The following is a 27,619-nucleotide window of genomic DNA, read 5'->3' on the forward strand; positions in this document are numbered from 1 at the left end:
GGTTGATTAAAGCAATGTAAAAAAGAAAAGAAAAAAAGAGGCATAACTGATGTAGGCCTATTTGTGTTTCAGTTTATTTAGACTAGGCATGTAGGCAGCTGCAACCTTATGTGAGTCTGCCTGAAGCTGACATGAGTCAAAACCGGTGTCACGCGAGCGCGAAGCCCCGGGCTGTGCTGGTGATGAGTTCCCCCTTCAAAGAAGGGGACGCTGTTTGACATAACGATGTGCTTCCCTCGTGCTATGGCATTATTTTAGGTCATCTTGTTTGTCTAATGGCCTTCTATGTGTCAGCTAAACCGTTGACTGTTTAGTTACTGGCACAAGAAAAAGTGCAAACTAAGGTGAATCAGAGAAGTTCTGTACACAGTGCTGTCGCAAAGCAAACATTTGATGACAAATTCAGTTTTGCAGTCAGAGAGACCTTTTTAAAGGTCGTCATGACCCAAATGCAGTATCTGTCAATAAACATTTTCCTATCAATCCCTCATCCCTCGCAAGGGAACTCATCTGATAGGACAAGTTCTTACTCCCTTGTCCCACCCAAAATATTGATCTTGACATAAACTGCCAAGATGCTTATCAAGTTATTCAAGCTGAAAAATAGTTAAAACATCACAGAACACTCCCATGATTTTTATGGCCACTGAAATGATATAGGAGGTCTTGATTGGAAGCGGTATTAAACCTTAGGGGTGGGGTTTTTGAATTGTCACATGTTACCTCAAATAAAAGTAGCGCCATGTATAAATGGTAGACTTGGGTTTTGCTCTGGTCAACTTGCAGAGACACCATGGCTAAGTACAGGAGTGCCACCTGTTACGTGGCACTAACTGTGCTCGGGTGCATGGTACAAACCTTGGTCGAGGCTCAATACACAAGGGATTGGCAGAAGCCTTCAAATCCACAACTACCTTCACCTGCTCAACATCCCCAGGCTCCAACAAAACCACAACATCTATGGGCTCCAACAAATCCTCAGCGTCCACAGACTCCAACTAAACCACAACATCCATGGGCTCCAACAAATCCTCAGCGTCCACAGACTCCAACTAAACCACAACATCCATGGGCTCCAACAAATCCTCAGCTTCCACAGACTCCAACAAAACCACAACATCCATGGGCTCCAACAAATCCTCAGCTTCCACAGACTCCAACAAAACCACAACATCCATGGGCTCCAACAAATCCTCAGCTTCCACAAAATCCCACAAAACCTCAAAATCCAACATATCCTAAACAGCCACAGGTTCCGAAGAATCCGAAGCATCAGTCAGGTGCATGGTATTCTGACCATGTACAGACACATGTCCGAGAGCAAGAGCCAACAGAAGAGCCACCACAGGAACCGGAAAAGCCACTACAGCTGGAAAATGCCCAAGTCAACGATTTTCAACAGCAGGTGAATAAAGGTTATCCAGCACAGGTACCCAAGCAACCCCCATCTGCCCTACCTTTATTATGTGAGGTCCCACAAAGACAGAGGGTCAGATGTGGAGAACCTGATATTCCTCTTACTGGTTGCGAGATGCTGGGCTGCTGCTTTGAGGGAAATATGTGCTTCTACGGAAAGGCAGGTGAGAGTTTGACAAGGCTGTTACTGCTGTTTCAGTGAAATATGAAAAATTATCAGTTTTCTGGTTATTTTTATTGGTTTTCAAAATCTGTTATTACCATGATATGTGGAGAAAATGCATGAATCCTTCACCCAAGTGAGAGTTGGATTAAAGCAATAGTAAATTCCTGGCATACAAACCCACTGCTAGAAGTCAAGCTCTCTGTCATCCATTCAACATTCTCCTTGAGTACTAGGCACAATATGTTGGCAATTTTTTTTGATATTTCCCTAATTACCCATAGTAAATACAAGGTAGCATCCACTAAGGGACATTACATATGAACTGACTTGACATCCATTAACACATAAATGATATAAGTGCCATCGTTTTCTTCAACATTTCCTCAATTAAATACCATTTTGATAACTACAAAAGTTTAATTTTTTTTACTTTGTTGAACACTGCTGAGCTTTTCAACTTATATTGTCATTACTTGCCATTGCAGTGACTGTCCAGTGCACCAAGGATGCTCAATTTATTGTGGTGGTGGCCAGAGATGCCACTCTCCCCAATATTGACCTGGAGTCACTCTCACTGCTGAGGCAAGGTCAAGGCTGCACCCATGTTGATTATAATTCAGGCTTTGTCATCTACCAGTTCCCCGTTACTGCCTGTGGCTCCCTTGTTATGGTAGGACCTTGAGTCATCTGGATTTTTAAACAATCTCAGAAAAATGCATTAAAGTAGTTTGTATGAGGATTTTTGTTCCATTGGCACTCTGTCTTGTTACCTCTTACAGGAGGAGCCTGGTGTTATAATCTATGAGAACATGATTACCTCCACATATGAGGTGGAAGTGGGACCCCATGGAGCCATCACCAGAGACAGCAGCTTTCAGTATACAAATCTATGAAGAGACTGATTCGGTTTGGATAATGAGATTTGAACCAAGAAAGTCAATACCATGCCTCATCTTTTTCAGATTACTCTTCCGGTGCAGGTATGGCAGCATCAGCTCTTCATTAATAGTTGTTGAAGTAGAACCGATACTGGATCCTCCTTTACCAGCTTTTGGGGTTGGGCCTGTAAGGGTAGAGCTGAGATTGGCCAGTGGCCAATGCACCACAAAGGGCTGTTATGAAGGTTAGAATATATCATCCCGATAGTGTTGCAGTGTTTATAACTTACTCCTTAATGGTGGATATACTATAAATTTAGAAATTCTCCTTTCACAGAGGATGTGGCCTATACATCATACTACACGGAGGCAGACTTCCCTGTGAGCAAAGTACTGAGGGAATCTGTCTATGTAGAGGTTCGGCTCTTGGAAAAGACAGATCCCAACCTTGTTCTAACTCTTGGTCACTGTTGGACGACTTCTACCCTCAACCCTCACAGCCTGCCCCAGTGGGACATCCTGACTGATGGGTAACTAGAAGACCAATTTCCAGTAACTTACCATTTATAACATGTTGAATCTTATGTTCTTCTCATGTCTGCTTACTCGCAATACTGAATATAGTGTGATGAATACAATGAGCTAATGTTATTTCTACGTTTGAGCTGTGAATATTAGATAAGTCATATATTGAACTCCTTCCTTTACCATATTATAGTATTACTTGTCAACCTCATTTCAATGTAAAACTTATTCAGTTTTACTTATTTATAGCTCATTGTGAAATACTTATATCCATCATTTAAACTTCCAATGGTGACATTTTCAGAATTTACAAACAATACACATGAAAAAATTAATTAAGTATTCATCAGTCACAGTGAAATAACAAAAGTTAAGTTTGCCTGTGTCAGTGGGGATTTAATGGACAGCAGCTACTGCTACTACAAACTACTACTACAAACTACTGCAAACTACTGCAAACTACTGCAGACTACTGCAGACTACTGCAGACCATGTCAGAATGGTGTTTGTTGGAACTTGGCTCCGGCGTCGTGGCTCTCTCTGTGTACTCGACACAGCGTAACGACACAACGACACAACCACCGCCACAGAGGCGTTTGTGTCTGCAGTACCACTACAAACCACCAGGCTGGGTGCTTTCATTTGTAAGGGGCGCGTCAACGGGTGCGAACCAAAACGCCGCTGGGCTGAATTGGACCTGCCACCAACCAATCAGCTACGAAACGTGTGACGTAGCCGTAGTTACCGAACCCTGTCGGAAGTACAGCAAAAACACACTTCTTATCGGCAAAAGCTTTAAGTGAAGTTTTTAATTATTCTTTTGGAGAAAATGTACCGTCCAGGTAGTTTGGTACCGCCCACCACATCAGCGGAGCCAACGGCGCTCCTCTGTTGAGTCAGCCTTATCCCCCCCTCCCCCACCCGCATTCCGGAAGACCCGCCCCTACTCTGCCTCTGATTGGCTAACCCAACCTAAACCCAACTTTACCCAGCGGAGCCAACGGCGCTCCTCTGTTGAGTCAGCCTTATCCCCCCTTCCCCACCCGCATTCCGGAAGACCCGCCCCTACTCTGCCTCTGATTGGCTAACCCAACCTAAACCTAACTTTACCCAGCGGAGGCAACGAAAACTAGCCAATCAGAGGCGGAGGTCCCGGAGTGCGGGCGGGTATAATATAAGCACATCGTGGCAAATTCAGGTATCAGACAGCTGGCTGTGACTGGACCGAACCGGGCAGGTCAGCTGGAAGTCCGCGGCCAGACGCGTGTGCCAGATCTGCTCTAGATTCGTGTGGTTCCGAAGCTAATAAACCGCTACAGTTTGCAAGAAAACTGGACTGTCCCGTTTTACCTCGACAGCATTATTCTCATACAATTCAGCAGTGCACTTCTGCAGATGAGGCCCTTGTGTAAGATTATTAATTGTAATTTGATCGCCTAATTAATGAAAAAAAGCACAACTCCCCATGTTCACTGCCTCAATATAGAGAGTGCTTTCTGTGCAGGTGTCCATATGACAACGACCGTTACTTGTCTGCCTTGGTCCCTGTGAGTCCCGATGTGCTGTACCCGACCCACTACAGACGCTTCCTCTTCCAGATGTTCACCTTTGTAGACCCGCAGAGCATGACTGCCCTGCACGAGAAGGTAAACGGGCCAAGGCAGCGGGAGTGGTGCCATGAGCTCCTCCTCCTCCTCCTCCTCCTCCTTCTTCCCTGCCATCTCTTAGCTCTGTACCAACTCCGCTTTCCCCGTGTAGGTGTACGTTCACTGTAGCGTTGCTGTGTGCACCCCTGCTCAAGGGTACTCCTGTGAGCCGTCCTGTCACAGGAAACGTAAGTTCAGTCTGCAGAAATGAAGGATCCATCGCATCTGACCAACGGGCTGATCAGTTGTACCTGACTATGCTTGCATGTCGTCCGCTTACAGAAAGAGACCTTTCTGCCATCGCTGCTCACAAGACGGAGCCAAAGGTTGTGGTGTCAGCTGTTGGGCCTGTGCTCTTGAGTTCCCCTGAGGAGTAAAGAAAGGTGATCCTACAGTGCAAGGAGTTGAATTAAAAAGAATTGGATGTTGAAGGATTTGATTAAAAAGAATCAAAACCTTTTACATGGTTCAGCTTTTAGTGGTTTGCAACGGGCAACGTTACAGCAACCCTTCCTTTGCCTCTGCAGGTTTGTCGAGCTTCGGGGAGTAAAGAATGATTCCACAAAACAGGGCAGGACAAATTAGGAAGCACGTGATGAATCAAATCCTGAAACTGAAGCTCGGCAGGAAAGTTTGTGTAAATTTCAGGTAAACCGAAAAAACATTTTGAGGCGGTTGCTAAAAATCTGTAAAGGTCATGCCGTCTGTAATTCTCTTGGCTATCCTGCAGAACATCATAGAAAACAAAGAATTTCCACTCTTTTATTTTACAAAGGAGTTTAGAATGTTTCCTTTATTAAATCCCCATAAAAGTTCCTAAGTCTTGCAGCAACCCTCCTGAGTGCATCCAGTCTTACACTGAACGAGGGATGGATTCACAATAAGGATAGGGTACGACTTCCAAATCCAGTTTTGTATCCTTCTCAACTTAAAAGGTGTAGTAACAGAGAGACATTTGGAAAATCAAGCACTTGTGGGGTTAAACACAAATTGACACATGAAATTCAAAGTTTTACCCCCCCCCTTGGGATTTAGTCTCCTAACGGTGAGGTAGGCCATGTAAATGTAGTACTCTTTACTGAATCTTCTGTAAATACCCAATTCAAGAAGCTCTACAGATTTCTGAGAACATCCGTCAGTTTCAGCAACCACAGTGAGCATCTCTGGAGCCACCGGCAGGTAGAGCAGGCCACAAATCTCACGGTTCACGGTGTGGTTGATTTTTGGTGCAGCTCAGATATGCAGTTGTGAAATTGTGTTCTATCCAATTTCGGCATTTTCACGTTAAAACAGGTATATCAACACTCTGAAACTGAGGAGAAGCGACACAAGCTTGATGAACTTATGAAAGCTTGATTTTGAAAATTGTAACAGTTGATATAATTGTATTTTCACATGTATACAAGGTCATTTTTAATCCAAGAGGGTTTTAACTCTATCTTGGGTTCATTACATAAAAAACATTACAATGAACCGCTTTGGTCTCACAAGCTCTTGCAATCCATAAAGGACGACAGTTTTTAAAGTGTAAACAGAAAACTTAATACAATGTACTGTGAAATATAGTTTAATGTCAGCTAAATCTGTACTCTTAGGTCAAGTCTTCTTACCAAGATGCAAGTACAATCATCAGCGGGCAACATGACAATTTCTCTCCCAATTTCAGTTTTATGTAGCTCAAAAGCAATTTCAAGTAAGAACTTGCTGGGTTATTGGTCACAATTTCAACGATATCTGAATGGGTTAATGCCAGTACATCACTGTTGCGTCCTGAACGAGGAGGGAGTCCCAGGAGGTAAAAGTTTTCATTTTAGGACAGGCCTACTAGGTAGTGCTTGAATATGTAACGCCTGGCACCCTGAGGCCAGATATACATTCTGGAATACTTAACGCAGACCGCGAGAGACTGTCAGTCTTGATTTACTGTCAGTCAAGATCAGCATCCATAACCGATTGTCTTGCAAGGGGGCTCACGTTTATTAAGTCAACTATAATGTGATGTTAATGTTTTTCATAGCATTGTTCTGCTACCCAGGATTTTTTTAAAATGCAATAATGATCTACTTTTGTAAATGTTTTTTGGCCCCTAAAAAATGAAACATTGAAAGACATTTTTACAAATAAATTCAGGCACTAGTGAATATTGTGTAGGAATTGTTGCCTTAAGGGGCTTGGCTGTGTGTGTGTGTGTGTGTGTGTGTGTGTGTGTGTGTGTGTGTGTGTGTGTGTGTGTGTGTGTGTGTGTGTGTGTGTGATCAATTGACATTCAGGTATAAGCAACCCGATCCCCACCCCTAAAAGAAGTGTACACACAAATCTTAACTCCTTTTTGTGCCTTGTCAGCTCAGACCCCTTTTCACTGCAAACTAAAACAGGCAAACAGTCAGTGTCCCAGCAATGGTATCTCTTCTCCATCAGTCAGACTTGTCCTTCTTCTTGCACCCACCTATGGGAACTTTGTTAGCTACTGCTGAGCCCACTGCAGACACTCCTCCAGCTACGGCACTTACTCCTCCCTTGACCAGCCCCACTCCCATGGTAGGAACAGAGGCTACAGAAGAGACAGCAGTCTTCGTGAGATCCAGTCCTTTTCCTCCAATCCAGGCCACACCACCCACTGTTGCTCCGACTGCTCCCTTGGTAGCACTGAACAGGCCCCCTGCCAACTTGCCAAACATGCCAGGTTGTGTCTGCGGGTGGTCCTTGATGGTGTCTGTAAAGTAAGAAAAGCAACACAGACTCCACATGTAACTGCCAAATAAGTAGTAAATAGGAAGAGAGCTTACACACATGAACAAAATGTACAGACAGGCAGATGCAGTGTCCATATTTTCAAGAATGTGTCATGACAAGTCACATCCCTTGCATGAAAGACAGACAGATAGATTAGATAGCTATTTAACATAAAACCCCCAATACCTGTTGGTGATGGTTCATCTTTGAGGTAAGCAGGCATGTCTTCAGGTACCTGCTCTGTTTGACTCATCTCTCTGGGAAAACAGTTGACACAATAAACAAAGAAGAGTAAGAGATACTGTACACATAAAGGTACCGGCATCTGCTCAGGTGCAGATTCAGAACCTTTGTATGGAACAGTACTGTAACATGAGCACTATGTCTGAAATGGACATCTTGTTACCTCTGACATCAGACACCATTTACAAATTCAGAATCTGATTTCAAGAGAAGTATTGAAAAAATGAATTAGGTGGGCACAAGACGATGCTTTAGACCAGTGGTACTCACTAATTTTCTTAGGAGAGCCACTTATGAGTAAGACCATTCCTCAAAGAGCCACAGAGATTGCAAAACATTTCGCAAATACAAAGCTACACACATAGGCTATACGTCTACCCATGATCCCACGCTGTTACGTAGCCTACGTTCTTTGACGTATCTTCAGTATGCTGTTATCTGCTGGATAATTCATTTCAATGTGCTAAAACAACACAAGCGGAACCTATAGAAGTAAGTTATAGCTATGTTCTTATTTTTATCGGTGGATCTATACGAGGCGCAAAACAAAGATTCACGAGCCGCATAAAGAGTAACACTGCTTTAGACCTCAGAAAAGTCTCTCTTTAGATTGTAATAATGTGTATTTCCTTGTATTCTTACATTGCGAGAAACAACTCACTCAGTGACATACTCACAATTAAAGCTGGGGTAGGCAATTTTGGAGAAGTGAGCCCTTTTGCTCTGCTTCCTCTTTCCCTCACATAACCCCTCCCTCCAAACCTGAGTTTACCCATCATAACTGACAAAACCTGTATTGCCATTGATAATCCATGCAAGTAAAAATAAAGGGGTCTATTTAGTATTTATAAAGACTGCCACGCGAAGGCACCGGCAACTTGGTGTGCCACGGAGAGTAAAATGTATCTCAGGTGTTAATCTATACTTGTAAAAAATATTTTTCAGCGAATCTGTTACCCCACACTGATATTGTGAAGTACATTTGTACTTAAAAGATGAAGCATTCAATAAGATGAATGCTTAAATCTAGCCACCTCTACGAGATCCACAGCGTCGAAAAGAAAAAGCACGGCAGAAAATCTGTGCATGCAAATGATTGACAGGCAGTAAGACCGCCCCGTCACGGAGAGCTCCCCTGATTGGTTGAAGCCCACTGGGAGCTGTGAGATTTTGGGATTGTAAAAACAGACGCAGGGTTAAAGACAGAGGGTTGATTTTCTCTCAGACTAGTTAGCTGTAAGAGCAATGTGATTTTATTGACAAATAACACAAAAAGACAGTTGCCTACCCCAGCTTTAACGTTGCTGAGGAGTTTTGGATCTTGGCTGACTTTGCGCACCCCTGTGGACAAAGGCAGTAGTGTTTAGCGGAAGAACGACTTCATTTCCCACAAGAATTGGCTCTTGTTGCGAAGACTGACGTTCATTTTCTGATAGCACATGCAATCGTTTTGAAGAGAAGAGAGAGAGTGATTTGCGTTTTGGGAAAAAATAGGTGTTGGCAAGATATACAGTGAAGATGCACTGCATCTCTCAGTAAGGCTATGCACCCCGTCTGTGTGCCGTAAAATGATTCGTCAGATTTTGTGAGGAATCTGATCCGGAGACAAGCACTAGACTCATTATATAGCAATAGCTAGTCTTCTTGTAGATAATGTCGTTTGCTTATATCGGTTATACAGAGACATCAAAATGAAACTGAGACACAAATAAATCAGAGAAGCAGCTTAACTTGACCGTCCATATCTACGGTGAAGGGAAGGGGGGGAGGCAAGTAAAATGATAGCAGCGCTCTGAAGTTAAAAACTTGTTCAGCGAGGTTTGACAGGCTTGGAAATTAAAACAAATTTGTCACAAAAAACCCCCCCAAAAAAAAAACCAAACTAAAAATGTCATGTACAACGTTAAAAACGAACAAGTCAATGTTGAGCCTCTGAGCAAGTGCCCCCGTCAGATCATACCATTTATAACATGAGAACTCAGCTGCTTTAAACCAAAGCCACAAACTTGGCGGTTTTGGTCAAGATTTGATGATTTTTTCTCTTGGCAGCTTAATTTGTCAAAAGCAACTAGTGACTTCTTTTGGGAGGATGTTTGTGTTAACTCCAATACATCAGTGCAAGGGCGATGTAGGAGCGTGTAACATGCAGATCGACTTCCCTCCCGTGCCAACAGTTGAGTCTAGAGATACGGGCTGCCCAGAGTCTCCACCTCCAGTCCCAAAGCACTCATATGGGTCAGTATCGTCAGTAGCCCTTCTATCGACAATGTGGGCAGAATGAAACTTTAAGGAACTTAATTTAATTGTAATTATAACTATTCTAATCTTCTGTTAACTACCCCTCCTCTTTCACCTGTTCCTATCTGCGGATGTCTCTCGTTTTTCTAAGGTCGACTCCATCGTATGGGGCTTGGGATCTTGCAGTTGGCGTGCTTTTCTACACTGCAGCGACAACATAAACAAATGACACACAGATGAAGACAAAAGTGTATTCTTTTTCTTTGTCTTTATTGGTGAATTGACCTTTCGCAAAGTCCCGCCCCCCTTAGTTACTGTTGCTATGCCCGTCAAGCATTTCAGAACTATCCAGGAAGTAGCCGGAAAACACCAAAACATGAAGGGAGAAATCAGCGCATTGTGTGGGTAAAAGTAACAGTAATGATACGTTAGCTGCATTAGCTATCAATAATAGCTAGTAGCTAGCTTAGCTTGGAGCAGACAGGTATTGGTGGTGATTCTGGATGGATGAAGCTGGCCATGGGGTGGGTCTGCTATACTGCCAGATCTATTGCCCACATTGCCGTTCTTACGTTCTGGGTTTGGGGAAGGGAAAGAGAATTACACCCCTCCAAACTTCTCACATATCTAGTCTCCGGTCTGCAGATCCCATAGGCACACGGCTTCAGCATTTTGCCGTGTGTCTGAAAGCTTGACGGACCGTTGCTAAGGGAGGATTGGACCAGCACCGTCTGGGGCGGTACTTTGCGAAAGGTCAATTGCAAACCAACCGGGTGGATACCCCTACCTACTGTATTGGCTTGTATAGATACCAAGTGTACGCAGGCACGAAACAACATTACTAATGTGAAAGCTAAGCAGCGGGGGAGTGGAGAGGGGGGCAATAATACTCAGTCACGGCACAAAGCAATCCGACCTAATATGAAGTCGCATTTAGACTCACTCTGTATTGAGTGTTTTGTTTGAGTGATTGTTATTTGGGGTGCTTTAACGCTCATCTTACCGACATATTTAACATACAAGTACTACTACCGTTGGGGTCCCTGGGGGACCCCAAGAATAAATTACTGAATAAACTACGGTTTTGCTGTTGATCACAATATACATTAATCTGATTAGTTGGCTGTTAGCAGAGGGGAGCCGTCAGGGCCCTCAAAGAGGGCCTAAGATATTCTAAAAAAAATAATATTTAAAAAGTCGTCAGTTCTAATTTTATCAATTCATAATTTGACAGTCAGCATCTAAACAAAATGTTTCTGAGGAAATAAATCCTTTACTTGGGAAGGGCGTCCGGGTAGCGTAGCGTAGCGGTCTATTCCGTTGCCTACCAACACGGGGATCCCGGTTCGAATCCCCGTGTTGCCTCTGGCTTGGTAAGGCGCCCCTACAGACACAACTGGCCGTGTCTGCGGGTGGGAAGCTCGGATGTGGGTATGTGTCCTGGTCGCTGCACTAGCGCCTCCTCTGGTTAGTAGGGTGTTGGTTTTGTTTGGTAGGAGGGGGTGGCTGTCACACATTTTGCACCCTGGCCTGTTGTCACCATATTACACTGACGTGCGCACACAGCTTGTGTGATGATGTGATCATTTGTAAGGAGGATTTGTGTTTGGCTTTAAAATGAGCTGTTTTTTTATCTTGGTGATAGCTCACCCTCTCCGTGCTGTTTGCACGTTACATTGCTAAGAATGGACTAGCGTCTTAAGTTTTGTTTCAGAACTGGAATTGTTATAGGTAACTTTTGCAGCGCTACAGGAGAGGGCACAGTAAGCTAGTTCACCCCCCCCCCCGACAATGGAAAGGGGATTCAGAGGGCCAAGGTTTAAGAGCTATGGTTTGCTACTGGCTATTAGTCATTAGTCAGACAGAATGGCAAGTAGGAACACTCATGATATGGTGTTGTGCAGTATCACATAAAAAAGCAATGAAAAAATACAAAGAGAAAATGATTTGACATGCTTACTTGAAGACTGTCACTGCCGGACTGTGAGACTGGAGGAGCCTTATTCAAAGAAGCAATATATACCCTGGTTTTAGACCAACTAAGTCATTTTAACTCTGCAATCTACAAATATGGACGCTGTCGACATCTTCTGGCAGCCCGTGGTAATCACAACTAGTTTCAATTTGAAAATAAATTATTTAATGACTCCATCGAGTTAGACTGTAAAACAGCATGCAATTATGTAATTATTACAGTAACTGATGCAAATGCTGATACTGTTGTATATTTCATCCTGGTTATCCACAAGCTAGTGAATTAAAACTTCACCTCCCTATGATTTGGCATAATTTTATCCATTTGAAATGTGTTGGATGTGGCGATTCTGTTGGACAGTCAATCAGTATGACGGCTGAACAGCACTCCAACTTAGTTCGATGCAGGAGCCAGAGAGAAATAGGACCATGGCAACTGATTTGCCCAGACTGCAAACAAGGTGTAGCAGCCACTGGTGCATGTCTTCAGCTCTCCAGTAAATAGTCCCCACCCTTGTAGAAATGTGACCCTTGGACCTGAGCTGCAGGCAGTCCAAACTTCAAACTCCATTGCCACAGTTCTCCAGTTCTATTGCTCGTCTGTCTGATAGAAACATCGCCACATCAGCATCAAGTTTCAGTCCTTGTCCCTCTCGAGTTGTTTCCAACACTTCCATGTTTGCCATTGCACAAGCGGGCTAAAATATTTCACCAGCATATGGAGACTGGAGCCGTCTCCAACCATGGTGAAGATGCCAGCAGTATTGTGTAACCTGACTCCATGGTCCAGAGGGATAATATAACGGTTAATGGAGGAATGCTGCGGGTTGCAGCTTTAACCGTGTAAACCCTTTAGATGGAAATGTTCCCGGGTACCCTGGTAACCTGGTACCCTGGTAACCTGGTACCCTGGTTACCGGGCTGCATGTAAACGTACTGATAACAGCAGAGGTTTGCATGTAGGGCACTGTGCATGCTGGCTGATCGTCAGGGGCAAGTGGTACAACGTGTTTGCATGTTCGCCATTTCAGAAGAGCGATGAACAAACAGCAGGTAAGCTGAGCCTGCCCTCCGGTGTGCTCCATCCCCACAGGTCATCTGCTGCACTTCTGTTCGGGGCCTCTCTTCGGCCCTGTGCTCGGAGGCAGGACTTGGACTTTAACTGGCAAACTCGTTTAATTTACAACCGGGACAACGGACACGCAAACGGCAGCCAGGAAGCCAGGGCTGTGTGGCTGTCGTGCAGGGCAGTAGACGAGGTGCAGCTGCTGCACTGCGCCCTGCTTAGTTTGGAGTGAGGGTGGAGCAGGCAGCCTGTCAAACAACAAGGCTGTGCTGAGCTGCCCCACCTGAAACAAGGCTGACCTGTTCGCCGTCATGTGGAGCTGCCGCACACTGAAGCAAGGCAGCAGACGGGAAGCGCTCCCGTTAACGGGCCCTCTGAAGACGCGAGGGTTAACAGCCATGTTGTTCTGCTGCTGCTGCTGCTGCAGAACAACCGATGAAGACAAGCCGAACCTCTCGCAAGTTCGTTCTGCCCCGGTTCTTCTTCCGGCCGGTCTCAGGGCAGCCACGGCCACCGCGAGCCTGCTAGGCAGCACTTGCTGTTTCCGCCCAGATCGGAACCGGTACGTGACGCCGGCCCGGACTCACAAAGAGGTGATTTTAGTGCATCCACACACAGAACAGACGGGACGAGGCGGTACTAACGAGGAGCTCAGCACAGAAACCCAGTTCCAGCGGAACATCGCTGCTGGCTCCAGCACAGAAACCCAGTTCCAGCGGAACATCGCTGCTGGCTCCAGCACAGAACCTTCCGTGACGATGAACCCCCCTCCCCCTCCCCCCAATCAGCCAAACTATAATCAATACGTCCGAGCTGCACAACACGGCTCACCCTGTACGGGACACGACGCTGCACCTCACCTGGCCGCGAGCCGCGGGGCAGCGCCTCGCGAGAGAGGGAGAGAGGCGCGTGCTGGCGGGCTACGTGCGGCTCGGGACTACAAGCTAACATGGTTGCCAGAGCCAGACGTGGCACCCATGTCATTCTCAACATGGCTAGCTTAGCCGTTAGCATCGGCCAGTGTGGGAGTCGCGGCGGGGCTGGGGTGGGGGTGGGGTGTCTAAACTTGACTATTCGCTGCTAAAACCGGTAGAATAAACCGAGGAACCGCCGCTACCAACGCACGGTGGCCCGCAAGCCGACGGCGGGGCAGTAAAGCGGACGCCAGGGCTGGCTTTTACCGACGGAGCCCCAGCTCGACCCGACCCACCGAACTCACCGACGGACCGACCGACCGAACCACCCACCGACCGACCGACGGACCCACCGACGCTAGCTTGCCTTCACTTGCGCAAGTTCCACGGGTCACCGGGCTCCGGCTGGGCCACGTTTCCGAACTCCGGACGGACCAACTGAAATACGCGTGGCTCACCTTGGTCGCTGGGGGCTTGGAGATCCGGGGCTAATCTCTTAATGGCCGCTGGCTTTCGGCGATAGCTCCGCGTCGTCGTCTGCGTGCGTGCGTGTGGACTATGTTTTGGGTGTTTTGGTTCACCTCTGTCTCCACCCACCCCCACCCCCCCCCCCCACCCGCGCGGAGAGCCACGCAGCACACTTCCCAATCAGTCAGCCAGTCCCCCGGCTGCCTCTGCAAAACCTCTTCCCAGTCAGTCAGTCAGCCAGTCAGCCAGTCAGTCAGTCAGTCCCCCGGCTGCATCTACAAAACTTCTTCCCAGTCAGTCAGTCAGTCAGCCAGTCAGTCAGTCAGTCCCCCGGCTGCATCTACAAAACTTCTTCCCAGTCAGTCAGTCAGCCAGTCAGTCAGTCAGTCCCCCGGCTGCATCTACAAAACCTCTTCCCAGTCAGTCAGTCAGTCAGTCAGTCAGTCCGTCCCCCGGCTGCATCTACAAAACTTCTTCCCAGTCAGTCAGTCAGTCAGTCCGTCCCCCGGCTGCATCTACAAAACCTCTTCCCAGTCAGTCAGTCAGTCAGCCAGTCCCCCGGCTGCATCTACAAAACCTCTGACCAGTCAGTCAGTCAGTCAGTCAGTCAGTCAGTCCCCCGGCTGCATCTACAAAACTTCTTCCCAGTCAGTCAGTAACTCAGTCAGTCAGTCAGTCCCCCGGCTGCATCTACAAAACTTCTTCCCAGTCAGTCAGTAACTCAGTCAGTCCGTCCCACGGCTGCATCTACAAAACTTCTTCCCAGTCAGTCAGTCAGTCAGTCCGTCCCACGGCTGCATCTACAAAACTTTTTCCCAGTCAGTCAGTCAGTCAGTCAGTCAGTCCGTCCCACGGCTGCATCTACAAAACTTTTTCCCAGTCAGTCAGTCAGTCAGTCACTCAGTCAGTCAGTCAATCAGTCAGTCCGTCCCACGGCTGCATCTACAAAACTTCTTCCCAGTCACTCAGTCAGTCAGTCAATCAGTCAGTCCGTCCCACGGCTGCATCTACAAAACTTCTTCCCAGTCACTCAGTCAGTCAGTCAGTCAGTCTGTCCCCCGGCTGCATCTACAAAACTTCTTCCCAGTCAGTCAGTCAGTCACTCAGTCAGTCAGTCAGTCCGTCCCCCGGCTGCATCTGAAAACCCTCTTCCCAGTCAGTCACTCAGTCAGTCAGTCCGTCCCCCGGCTGCATCTGAAAACCCTCTTCCCAGTCAGTCAGTCAGTCAGTCAGTCAGTCAGTCACTCAGTCAGTCAGTCAATCCGTCCCCCAGCTGCATCTGAAAACCCTCTTCCCAGTCAGTCAGTCAGTCAGTCAGTCAGTCAGTCAGTCAGTCCCCCGGCTGCATCTGAAAACCCTCTTCCCAGTCAGTCACTCAGTCAGTCAGTCAGTCACTCAGTCAGTCAGTCAGTCCGTCCCCCGGCTGCATCTGAAAACCCTCTTCCCAGTCAGTCAGTCAGTCAGTCAGTCAGTCAGTCCCCCAGCTGCATCTGAAAACCCTCTTCCCAGTCAGTCAGTCAGTCAGTCAGTCAGTCCGTCCCCCGGCTGCATCTGAAAACCCTCTTCCCAGTCAGTCAGTCAGTCAGTCAGTCAGTCAGTCAGTCAGTCAGTCCCCCAGCTGCATCTGAAAACCCTCTTCCCAGTCAGTCGGTCAGTCAGTCAGTCCCCCAGCTGCATCTGAAAACCCTCTTCCCAGTCAGTCGGTCAGTCAGTCAGTCCCCCAGCTGCATCTGAAAACCCTCTTCCCAGTCAGTCAGTCAGTCAGTCACTCAGTCAGTCAGTCAGTCCGTCCCCCGGCTGCATCTGAAAACCCTCTTCCCAGTCAGTCACTCAGTCAGTCAGTCCGTCCCCCGGCTGCATCTGAAAACCCTCTTCCCAGTCAGTCAGTCAGTCAGTCAGTCAGTCAGTCACTCAGTCAGTCAGTCAATCCGTCCCCCAGCTGCATCTGAAAACCCTCTTCCCAGTCAGTCAGTCAGTCAGTCAGTCAGTCAGTCAGTCAGTCCCCCGGCTGCATCTGAAAACCCTCTTCCCAGTCAGTCACTCAGTCAGTCAGTCAGTCACTCAGTCAGTCAGTCAGTCCGTCCCCCGGCTGCATCTGAAAACCCTCTTCCCAGTCAGTCAGTCAGTCAGTCAGTCAGTCAGTCCCCCAGCTGCATCTGAAAACCCTCTTCCCAGTCAGTCAGTCAGTCAGTCAGTCAGTCCGTCCCCCGGCTGCATCTGAAAACCCTCTTCCCAGTCAGTCAGTCAGTCAGTCAGTCAGTCAGTCAGTCAGTCAGTCCCCCAGCTGCATCTGAAAACCCTCTTCCCAGTCAGTCGGTCAGTCAGTCAGTCCCCCAGCTGCATCTGAAAACCCTCTTCCCAGTCAGTCGGTCAGTCAGTCAGTCCCCCAGCTGCATCTGAAAACCCTCTTCCCAGTCAGTCAGTCAGTCAGTCAGTCAGTCAGTCCCCCAGCTGCATCTGAAAACCCTCTTCCCAGTCAGTCGGTCAGTCAGTCAGTCCCCCAGCTGCATCTGAAAACCCTCTTCCCAGTCAGTCGGTTAGTCAGTCAGTCCCCCAGCTGCATCTGAAAACCCTCTTCCCAGTCAGTCGGTCAGTCAGTCAGTCAGTCAGTCAGTCAGTCCCCCAGCTGCATCTGAAAACCCTCTTCCCAGTCAGTCGGTCAGTCAGTCAGTCCCCCAGCTGCATCTGAAAACCCTCTTCCCAGTCAGTCAGTCAGTCAGTCAGTCAGTCAGTCAGTCAGTCAGTCAGTCCCCCAGCTGCATCTGAAAACCCTCTTCCCAGTCAGTCAGTCAGTCAGTCAGTCGGTCAGTCAGTCAGTCCTCTGGCTGCATCTGAAAACCTCTGCTGACAAATTCACTCAGAACTGTTTCATTCCACACGCGGGTTCCAGCTTATTGGAAGGGTAACGCAACGTGTTTACTGTGGGCTGACCAGCAACATATTTGACTACCAAGTCAAGTTTATTATATAGCACATTTAAAACAACCACAATTCAACCAAAGTGCCGCACAAGCTTAAAATACAATATAATAAGTGACACATATCAATATAAAATATAAGTAAAGAAAACATAATAAAATAAAGAATATAAGATATAAACAATAAAACATAAGACTAAAGGTATATTTGCACAATAAAAGCATGGTGTTGGGCTCAACTTGAATTGAATGCCAGCGAGAAGAGGCAGGTCTTTAACCAAGATTTAAAAGTCTCTAGGGTCTGAGCAGATCTGATGTGTACTGGTAAGTTGCTCCAGAGACCAGGGGCAGATCTGATGTGTACTGGTAAGTTGCTCCAGAGACCAGGAGCAGATCTGATGTGTACTGGTAAGTTGCTCCAGAGACCAGGAGCAGATCTGATGTGTACTGGTAAGCTGTTCCAGAGATCAGGGGCAGATCTGATGTGTACTGGTAAGCTGTTCCAGAGATCAGGGGCAGATCTGATGTGTACTGGTAAGTTACTCTGGAGACCAGGAGCAGATCTGATGTGTACTGGTAAGTTACTCTGGAGACCAGGAGCAGATCTGATGTGTACTGGTAAGTTGCTCCAGAGATCAGGACAGCAGCCACTGCAGAAGCTCTGTCGCCCCTATTCTTAAGCCTGGATAATAATAATAATAATAATAATAATAAATGTTATTTGTAAATGCACTTTACATTTCATAGAAACCTCAAAGTGCGAGGAAGATGCAGGAGCATCTGGTTTGCTGACCTGCGTGCTCTGACTGGTGTATGATGACGTATCAGCTCAGATAAATAAGATGGTGCCAGCCCATTTAAAGACTTAAAAACAAGTAATAAAATCTTAAACTGGATCCTAAAACAGACAGGAAGCCAGTGAAGGGAGGCCAGTACAGGCGTTATGTGATCACGTCGCTTCTTTCCTGTCAGCAGGCGTACAAGCTGCATTTTGTACAAGCTGCAGGCGACGAAGCGACGACTGAGCTACACCAACATACAACGAGTTACAATAATCCAAACGAGAGGTAATGCATGCAGGAAGTACCCTCTGAAGGTCATCTGGAGGGAGATAGGCCTTTACTTTTCCCAGAAGTCGGCACTGAAAATAACTTGTTGTGACGACTATCAACATAAATAATGCTGAACACCACAGCAAACCCTCAGATCCAGTGAGGAGGTTTGAGATGTGGGAGAGGTGGTGAATTCTGGCCTGGCAGTGCCCCCACCTGCCGCCCAGTGGCTGCTGGGACAGGCTCCCCCATCCCCGCCACCCTCACAGCAGGAAAAGCGGTTTGGATAATGGATGGATGGGTGGATGGATGGATGGGGAGGGGGGGGGCATTTTTTTCAGGGTCTTCGGGCCATAGTCCAGAGTTGGGAGTTTATCGCAGCTCAGTGCTGCTTGTAATGGCTTCGCCATCTTGTGCTGCTGTGCAGCATGAGGGGGTGCAGGACAGAGAAGGGGCTGTTGGGGTGTCAGAATAACGGGGGTGTCAGCATAACGGGGGTGTCAGCATAAAGATATAAAGCTGCTAGTTGAGCGTACCTCTTTACCGGTCATACCACTACGGAGCGAGAGTAAGGGGGGCCGTCCCAGCGGCGGGACGACGTGAAGCAGCACTTTTACTGACGGGCGGAGAAACGAGAAGAAAACCTGAGCTGGTTTTTCCCCTCCTCCATTTTGGCGGGATTGCCAAAAATAATGTAAATCAAATCGCAGAACACACCCCCCTCCCCGCCCCGCACTGAAAGAGGAAGTGACGTACGTCCTCCGCTTGAATCCCGCACGCGGCTAAATGCCTTGGGCTCCGCAGGAACAACAAGTGAAGCGGCGCGGAGGACGTGGACGTCGCGGCTGCGCGTGGAAATTCAGTTGTGGATCAGGGCCGACGGCTTTTCTCCTCGGCCGTGCTTCGTCTTCCGCGGACCAAGCTCTCTGTCGCTCCGCTCCGCTCCGCTCCGCTCCGCCGTCTAGCAAGTCTCCAAAGTTCCGCCTTCCCACTTCAGCAGGTAAGCTGGGCTGTACCGTGCTGGTGCTGCTCTTTACTCAGTCGCTGCACTGCTCGGAGCATGTCCCCGGCACATGTCCCCGGTACATGTCCCCGGCGCATGTCCCCGGTACATGTCCCCGGTACATGTCCCCGGTACATGTCCCCGGTACATGTCCCCGGCACATGTCCCCGGTACATGTCCCCGGTACATGTCCCCGGCGCATGTCCCCGGCGCATGTCCCCGGTGCATGTCCCCGGTGCATGTCCCCGGCGCATGTCCCCGGCACATGTCCCCGGTACATGTCCCCGGTACATGTCCCCGGCACATGTCCCCGGTGCATGTCCCCGGTGCATGTCCCCGGCACATGTCCCCGGCGCATGTCCTCAAACCGCCTGGTGTCCATTAATAACAGCATCGCCAGTGAGCTCCTTGGCCGCCGCAGGGGACGCTAAACCTACCTATCGTTTTCGTAGACGCTGCCAGGGTTCCTTCGCCGTCTGAATAACTTTCTCCACAGCCTGGCCTGCAGCCTGGCCTGCAACCTGGCCTGCAACCTGGCCTGCAACCTGGCCTGCAACCTGGCCTGCAGCCTGGCTTGCAGCCTGGCCTGCAACCTGGCCTGCAACCTGGCCTGCAGCCTGGCCTGCAGCCTGGCCTGCAACCTGGCCTGCAGCCTGGCTTGCAGCCTGGCCTGCAACCTGGCCTGCAACCTGGCCTGCAGCCTGGCCTGCAACCTGGCTTGCAGCCTGGCCTGCAGCCTGGCCTGCAACCTGGCCTGCAACCTGGCCTGCAGCCTGGCTTGCAGCCTGGCCTGCAACCTGGCCTGCAGCCTGGCTTGCAGCCTGGCCTGCAGCCTGGCTTGCAGTTCACAGGCGTGGTGTTTAGGAGAAGCCTTCAGGGCCAGCGGAGCTGTGGCACAAGTGAGTTTTACTTAAACAAGAGTGCTAGGTTACCATCAGCCCAGTCAGAACCAGGCAGCTGCCCTCAGACAAATGACACCAGTACACTGTATTTGCAGAGCCCCTCTCTAAGCTCTGCGGCACCTGAGGCAGGTCGTATCACCTGCTTGTGTCCTACTCACTCCCAGAGATGTAGTCCGTCGCTTCGGACGTACTACATCTCTGCTAAATGTAATGGGGACGTATTCATTGAATTGAATGTTCAAGTTAATCAGATCCAGATCCAGCTCCAACTTTACAGCCACCCTCGGGCAGTTGGTACTTTCCCGAGGACCCTGCTGTTCGACAGGACTTGAGAATACTAATTAATGCACTTCTTATGCGTGTGTTGATCTGGATCGGTTATACCCCACCATGTTTTCTTTCCACCCCTCCACCAGCCGATTTCACTTGGTTCTCTCTTGTCTGGTTGAAGGTGTGTTAATCAGGGAAATCAGCTGATGTAGTGTTGGGTTGCAGATAAAACCTGCATACCTATGGGCCTCCATGAAACATGGTTGATTACTACCAATCTATAGATATTGATCAGATTTGTGTGTGTACATGTTCATCAGATGGGTGACAAATTACAGGAAAAACCTGGATGCTTGACCCCTACAGTGAGGGGGTCCGGGGGCTCTGTTATGCCGTGGGGGGCATTTTCCTGGCATGGTTTGGGTCCACTTGTCCCCTTAGAGGGAAGGGTCACTGCAAATCAATACCAAGTTATTCTGAGTGATCAGTTTGATCCTATGATGAGACATTTCTATCCTGATGGGAGTGGTCTCTTCCAGGATGACAGTGCCCCCATCCACAGGTCACCAGGGGTCACTGGATGGTTTGATGAGGATGAAAATAATGTAAATCACATGCTAGGGCCTTCACAGTCACCAGATCTCAACCCAACTGAACACCTGTGGGAGCTTCAGACAGCGCTCTCCACCACCACCATCACCAAAACACCAAATGAGGGAACATCTTCTGGAAGAATGGTGTCCATCCCTCCAGTAGAGTTCAGAGACTTGTAGGATCTGTGACAAGGAGCACTGAAGCTGTTCTGGAGGCTCGTGGTGGACCAACACCTTACTAACACACTTCATGTTGGTTTTTTTCTTTAATTTGTCTCCCATCTGTATGTAAATGTTCAGAATCATGTTTACTGGCCATATAGGTTTGCATATACATGGACTTTGACTCTGGTTTCATGGCTGTCAGTGTACTTAACATAGAATAACAACACTACAACACAACAATCGTCATATATATACACAAGGACTGACTTATACAGGTGAAATAAGAGGTGATGAGGTGCAGAGAATATATCAGATGCTGAAATACATGTTAGCAGCTTACTGACATACATGCCTGATGTAGATGACATGACAGAGCGTACCAGTATACCTACAATGTACAGTACAGTATATACAACATGTACTGTACGGTATGTAAAACATGTACAGTACAGTATATACAACGTGTACAGTACAGTATTACAACATGTATAGTACAGTATGTACAACATGTATAGTACAGTATATACAACATGTACAGTACAGAATATACAACATGTACAGTACAGTATGTACAACATGTACAGTACAGTATGTACAACATGTATAGTACAGTATGTACAACATGTATAGTAGTCTATACAACATGTACAGTACAGTATGTACAACATGTATAGTACAGTCTATACAACATGTACAGTACAGTATGTACAACATGTACAGTAAAGTATGTACAACATGTATAGTACAGTATATACAACATGTATAGTACAGTATGTACAACATGTACAGTACAGTATTACAACATGTATAGTACAGTATATACAACATGTACAGTACAGTATTACAACATGTATAGTACAGTATTATAACATGTATAGTACAGTATTACAACATGTACAGTACAGTATTATAACATGTATAGTACAGTATGTACAACATGTATAGTACAGTATTACAACATGTATAGTACAGTATTACAACATGTACAGTACAGTATTACAACATGTATATACAACATGTATAGTACAGTATTACAACATGTATAGTACAGTATGTACAACATGTATAGTACAGTTTTACAACATGTACAGTACAGTATTACAACATGTATAGTACAGTATATACAACATGTATGGTACAGTATTACAACATGTACAGTATGTACAACATGTACAGTACAGTATTACAACATGTACAGTACAGTATGTACAACATGTATAGTACAGTATATACAACATGTACAGTACAGTATGTACAACATGTATAGTACAGTATTACAACATGTATAGTACAGTATGTACAACATGTATAGTACAGTATGACAACATGTATAGTACAGTATATACAACATGTATAGTACAGTATGTGCAACATGTATAGTACAGTATTACAACATGTATAGTACAGTATTACAACATGTACAGTACAGTATTACAACATGTACAGTACAGTATGTACAACATGTATAGTACAGTATATACAACATGTACAGTACAGTATTACAACATGTACAGTACAGTATGTACAACATGTATAGCACAGTATATACAACATGTACAGTACAGTATGTACAACATGTATAGTACAGTATGTACAACATGTATAGTACAGTATATACAACATGTACAGTACAGTATATACAACATGTACAGTACAGTATGTACAACATGTATAGTACAGTATATACATGTACAGTACAGTATGTACAACATGTACAGTACAGTATATACAACATGTACAGTACAGTATGTACAACATGTATAGTACAGTATGTACAACATGTATAGTAGTCTATACAACATGTACAGTACAGTATTACAACATGTATAGTACAGTATATACAACATGTATAGTACAGTATTACAACATGTACAGTATGTACAACATGTACAGTACAGTATGTACAACATGTATAGTACAGTATATACAACATGTACAGTACAGTATGTACAACATGTATAGTACAGTATGTACAACATGTATAGTACAGTATTACAACATGTACAGTACAGTATGTACAACATGTATAGTACAGTATATACAACATGTACAGTACAGTATGTACAACATGTACAGTACAGTATGTACAACATGTATAGTACAGTATATACAACATGTACAGTACAGTATGTACAACATGTATAGTACAGTATATACAACATGTACAGTACAGTATGTACAACATGTATAGTACAGTATGTACAACATGTACAGTACAGTATTACAACATGTATAGTACAGTATGTACAACATGTACAGTACAGTATTACAACATGTATAGTACAGTATGTACAACATGTACAGTACAGTATTACAACATGTATAGTACAGTATATACAACATGTACAGTACAGTATGTACAACATGTATAGTACAGTATGTACAACATGTATAGTACAGTATATACAACATGTACAGTATGTACAACATGTACAGTACAGTATTACAACATGTATAGTACAGTATATACAACATGTACAGTACAGTATGTACAACATGTATAGTACAGTATGTACAACATGTACAGTACAGTATGTACAACATGTATAGTACAGTATGTACAGTACAGTATTACAACATGTACAGTACAGTATTACAACATGTATAGTACAGTATATACAACATGTACAGTACAGTATGTACAACATGTATAGTACAGTATATACAACATGTACAGTACAGTATGTACAACATGTATAGTACAGTATATACAACATGTACAGTATGTACAACATGTATAGTACAGTATGTACAACATGTATAGTACAGTATATACAACATGTACAGTACAGTATGTACAACATGTATAGTACAGTATGTACAACATGTACAGTACAGTATGTACAACATGTATAGTACAGTATATACAACATGTACAGTATGTACAACATGTACAGTACAGTATTACAACATGTACAGTACAGTATGTACAACATGTATAGTACAGTATGTACAACATGTACAGTACAGTATGTACAACATGTATAGTACAGTATTATAACATGTATAGTACAGTATATACAACATGTATAGTACAGTATATACAACATGTACAGTACAGTATGTACAACATGTACAGTATGTACAACATGTATAGTACAGTATTACAACATGTACAGTATGTACAACATGTATAGTACAGTATGTACAACATGTATAGTACAGTATATACAACATGTACAGTATGTACAACATGTATAGTACAGTATATACAACATGTACAGTATGTACAACATGTACAGTACAGTATTACAACATGTACAGTACAGTATGTACAACATGTATAGTACAGTATATACAACATGTACAGTACAGTATGTACAACATGTATAGTACAGTATTACAACATGTATAGTACAGTATATACAACATGTACAGTACAGTATGTACAACATGTATAGTACAGTATGTACAACATGTACAGTACAGTATGTACAACATGTATAGTACAGTATATACAACATGTATAGTACAGTATGTACAACATGTACAGTACAGTATGTACAACATGTACAGTACAGTATATACAACATGTATAGTACAGTATATACAACATGTACAGTACAGTATATACAACATGTACAGTACAGTATGTACAACATGTATAGTACAGTATATACAACATGTATAGTACAGTATATACAACATGTATAGTACAGTATATACAACATGTACAGTACAGTATTACAACATGTACAGTACTGTATGTACAACATGTATAGTACAGTATTACAACATGTATAGTACTGTATGTACAACATGTATAGTACAGTATTACAACATGTATAGTACAGTATGTACAACATGTATAGTACTGTATGTACAACATGTATAGTACAGTATTACAACATGTATAGTACTGTATGTACAACATGTATAGTACAGTATATACAACATGTATAGTACAGTATGTACAACATGTATAGTACAGTATTACAACATGTATAGTACAGTATTACAACATGTACAGTACAGTATTACAACATGTATAGTACAGTATATACAACATGTACAGTACAGTATGTACAACATGTATAGTACAGTATTACAACATGTATAGTACAGTATTACAACATGTACAGTACAGTATGTACAACATGTATAGTACAGTATGTACAACATGTATAGTACAGTATATACAACATGTACAGTACAGTATGTACAACATGTATAGTACAGTATTACAACATGTATAGTACAGTATGTACAACATGTATAGTACAGTATTACAACATGTACAGTATGTACAACATGTATAGTACAGTATGTACAACATGTACAGTACAGTATGTACAACATGTATAGTACAGTATATACAACATGTATAGTACAGTATATACAACATGTATAGTACAGTATATACAACATGTACAGTACAGTATTACAACATGTATAGTACAGTATGTACAACATGTATAGTACAGTATATACAACATGTACAGTACAGTATTACAACATGTATAGTACTGTATGTACAACATGTATAGTACAGTATGTACAACATGTACAGTACAGTATTACAACATGTATAGTACAGTATATACAACATGTATAGTACAGTATATACAACATGTATAGTACAGTATATACAACATGTACAGTACAGTATTACAACATGTATAGTACAGTATGTACAACATGTATAGTACAGTATGTACAACATGTATAGTACAGTATATACAACATGTATAGTACAGTATATACAACATGTACAGTACAGTATTACAACATGTACAGTACTGTATGTACAACATGTATAGTACAGTATTACAACATGTATAGTACTGTATGTACAACATGTATAGTACAGTATGTACAACATGGTTGGATTTATTTGACAATGTTAAGCATTCATTTGAATGACAGCGTGCGATAAGAAACTGTTTTTATATCTGGTTCATCAAAGAAGGTTGAATCAGTTCATCTGGACACAACGTTTATTGACAGATACGTTTCATCAACATCTAAGTGACCTCATCAGTCTCACCTGACTGCAGGTGTCCCCACCCTTATAAACAACACAGTGACTGCAGGTGTCCCCACCCTTATAAACAACACAGTGGTATAACGACCCAAACCAATGATCAGTTTCATATGCAAATATGTGTGACCATTAACTAGTGTTTCAGTGGCCATGTGTACTGTTCACAGAGGATTTGGGAATGTTTGCAATCACAGCATTGTAAGATGGTGACAGATGTACTCTTAGCGCCCCCCTCGGTTCAGGGATGGTCATTCCCTCCTCACATAGACGGCCTCTCTGACTCCCCGTTCAAACCAGCGTTCCTCCCTATAGAGGATGTGCACATCCTCGTCCTTGAAAGAGTGGCCACTGGTCTGTAGACGGTGTAGACTGTGGAGTCCTGGCCTGACACGTTAGCATAAAGACACTTTACATCTGGTTGTTTTGGGGTACAGTGCTCTGTAGCGCCTACCAGAGGGGAGGAGTTGGAACAGGTTGTGACCAGGGTGTGATGGTTCTGTAGAGATGTCGCCTGCCTTTTTCCTGACTGTAGAGGTGTGTAAGTCCTGAATGGAGGGCAGGTTGGCACCAATGATTTTCTCTGCAGACCTAACTGTCCGTTGTAGTCTGTCCCTGTCCTGTTTGGTGGCCGATCCAAACCAGACAGCGATGGCCGTGCAGAGGACAGACTGGGTTATTGCAGTGTAGAACTGAATCAACAGTTCCTGAGGCAGGTTGAACTCCCTCAGCTGGTGGAGAAAGTCCATCCTCTGCTGGGCCTTTTTGATGATTGTGTCTGTTTTGGACGCCCACCTTTGGTCCTGGGAGATTATGGATCCCAAAAATCTGTAGGTTTCCCCCATAGACACCTGCTATTGAGTATGGTGGTGGGGGGGGGTGTTGGGGGGCTTCTGTCATCTCCACAGTTTTTTTAAGATTATTTTTTTTGCCTTTATTGGATAGTGATAGCAGAGAGAGAGAGAGAGCGAGAGAGAGAGAGAGCGATGAAAGGCAGGGGAGAGAGCAGGGATGACATGCAGCAAAGGGCCAGGGCTGGATTCAAACCAAGGCCGCTGTGGTAAGGACTCAGCCTTATGTGGTACGCGCTCTACCAGGTGAGCCACCGGGGCGCCCCCATCTCCACAGTTTTGAGTGTGTTCAGCTCCGGGTTGTGATGGCCGCACCAGAAGGCCGTGTTCATACATTGGCACATAGGTGGGATGCACTGGTATAACGATTAATGCTGTAAGCAGTGTCCTCTTCTCACTATGTACTGCAAAGAGGTCAATTTTATTGAACATTTTCTGGTACAGGATAAAAATCCTCCACACCAGACTCTACAACTCAAAACAAACCATACAACAAAACAATACCAAGGTCATTTGTCCCTGGTAAAGAGTAGCCCATGTAAGATTAAGGGCTATTTTGTAGTTGTCAATTGACATTGGTCTCAAAGTTCATACATTAAACATTGTTAAACTTTGAC

The 27,619-nt window shown here is 45.1% G+C and overlaps 2 protein-coding genes across 5 annotated transcripts; one reads left to right on the forward strand and one right to left on the reverse strand.

Annotated features, from left to right (window-relative positions):
* The first annotated feature begins 793 nt into the window (after positions 1–793).
* Positions 794–5,008, forward strand: LOC130114655 (zona pellucida sperm-binding protein 4-like). The gene is made up of 10 exons (XM_056282516.1): positions 794–850; positions 1,199–1,280; positions 1,338–1,580; positions 2,068–2,252; positions 2,362–2,459; positions 2,545–2,705; positions 2,798–2,990; positions 4,490–4,631; positions 4,744–4,828; positions 4,914–5,008. Exons 1-10 carry the CDS (start codon positions 794–796, stop codon positions 5,006–5,008), a joined length of 1,341 nt encoding a protein of 446 aa, XP_056138491.1.
* A 364-nt stretch (positions 5,009–5,372) lies between these two features.
* Positions 5,373–14,403, reverse strand: tmem263 (transmembrane protein 263). 4 transcript variants are annotated; one of them, XM_056281992.1, is made up of 3 exons: positions 14,258–14,360; positions 7,551–7,630; positions 5,373–7,344 (listed from the first exon to the last, which is right to left on the reverse strand). In XM_056281992.1, exons 2-3 carry the CDS (start codon positions 7,615–7,617, stop codon positions 7,046–7,048), a joined length of 366 nt encoding a protein of 121 aa, XP_056137967.1. In that variant the 5' UTR covers positions 7,618–7,630; positions 14,258–14,360; the 3' UTR covers positions 5,373–7,045. The 4 variants fall into 4 exon arrangements, with proteins under 4 accessions (XP_056137967.1, XP_056137966.1, XP_056137963.1 ...); XM_056281991.1 differs by having other exon boundaries at positions 7,551–7,621; positions 14,167–14,285; XM_056281988.1 differs by lacking the exon at positions 14,258–14,360 and adding an exon at positions 9,961–10,028 and having other exon boundaries at positions 7,551–7,621.
* Between the last annotated feature and the right edge of the window lie 13,216 nt (positions 14,404–27,619).

The sequence above is a fragment of the Lampris incognitus genome, chromosome 6 (genome assembly GCF_029633865.1).
Source record: "Lampris incognitus isolate fLamInc1 chromosome 6, fLamInc1.hap2, whole genome shotgun sequence".
Lineage (NCBI taxonomy): Eukaryota > Metazoa > Chordata > Actinopteri > Lampriformes > Lampridae > Lampris > Lampris incognitus.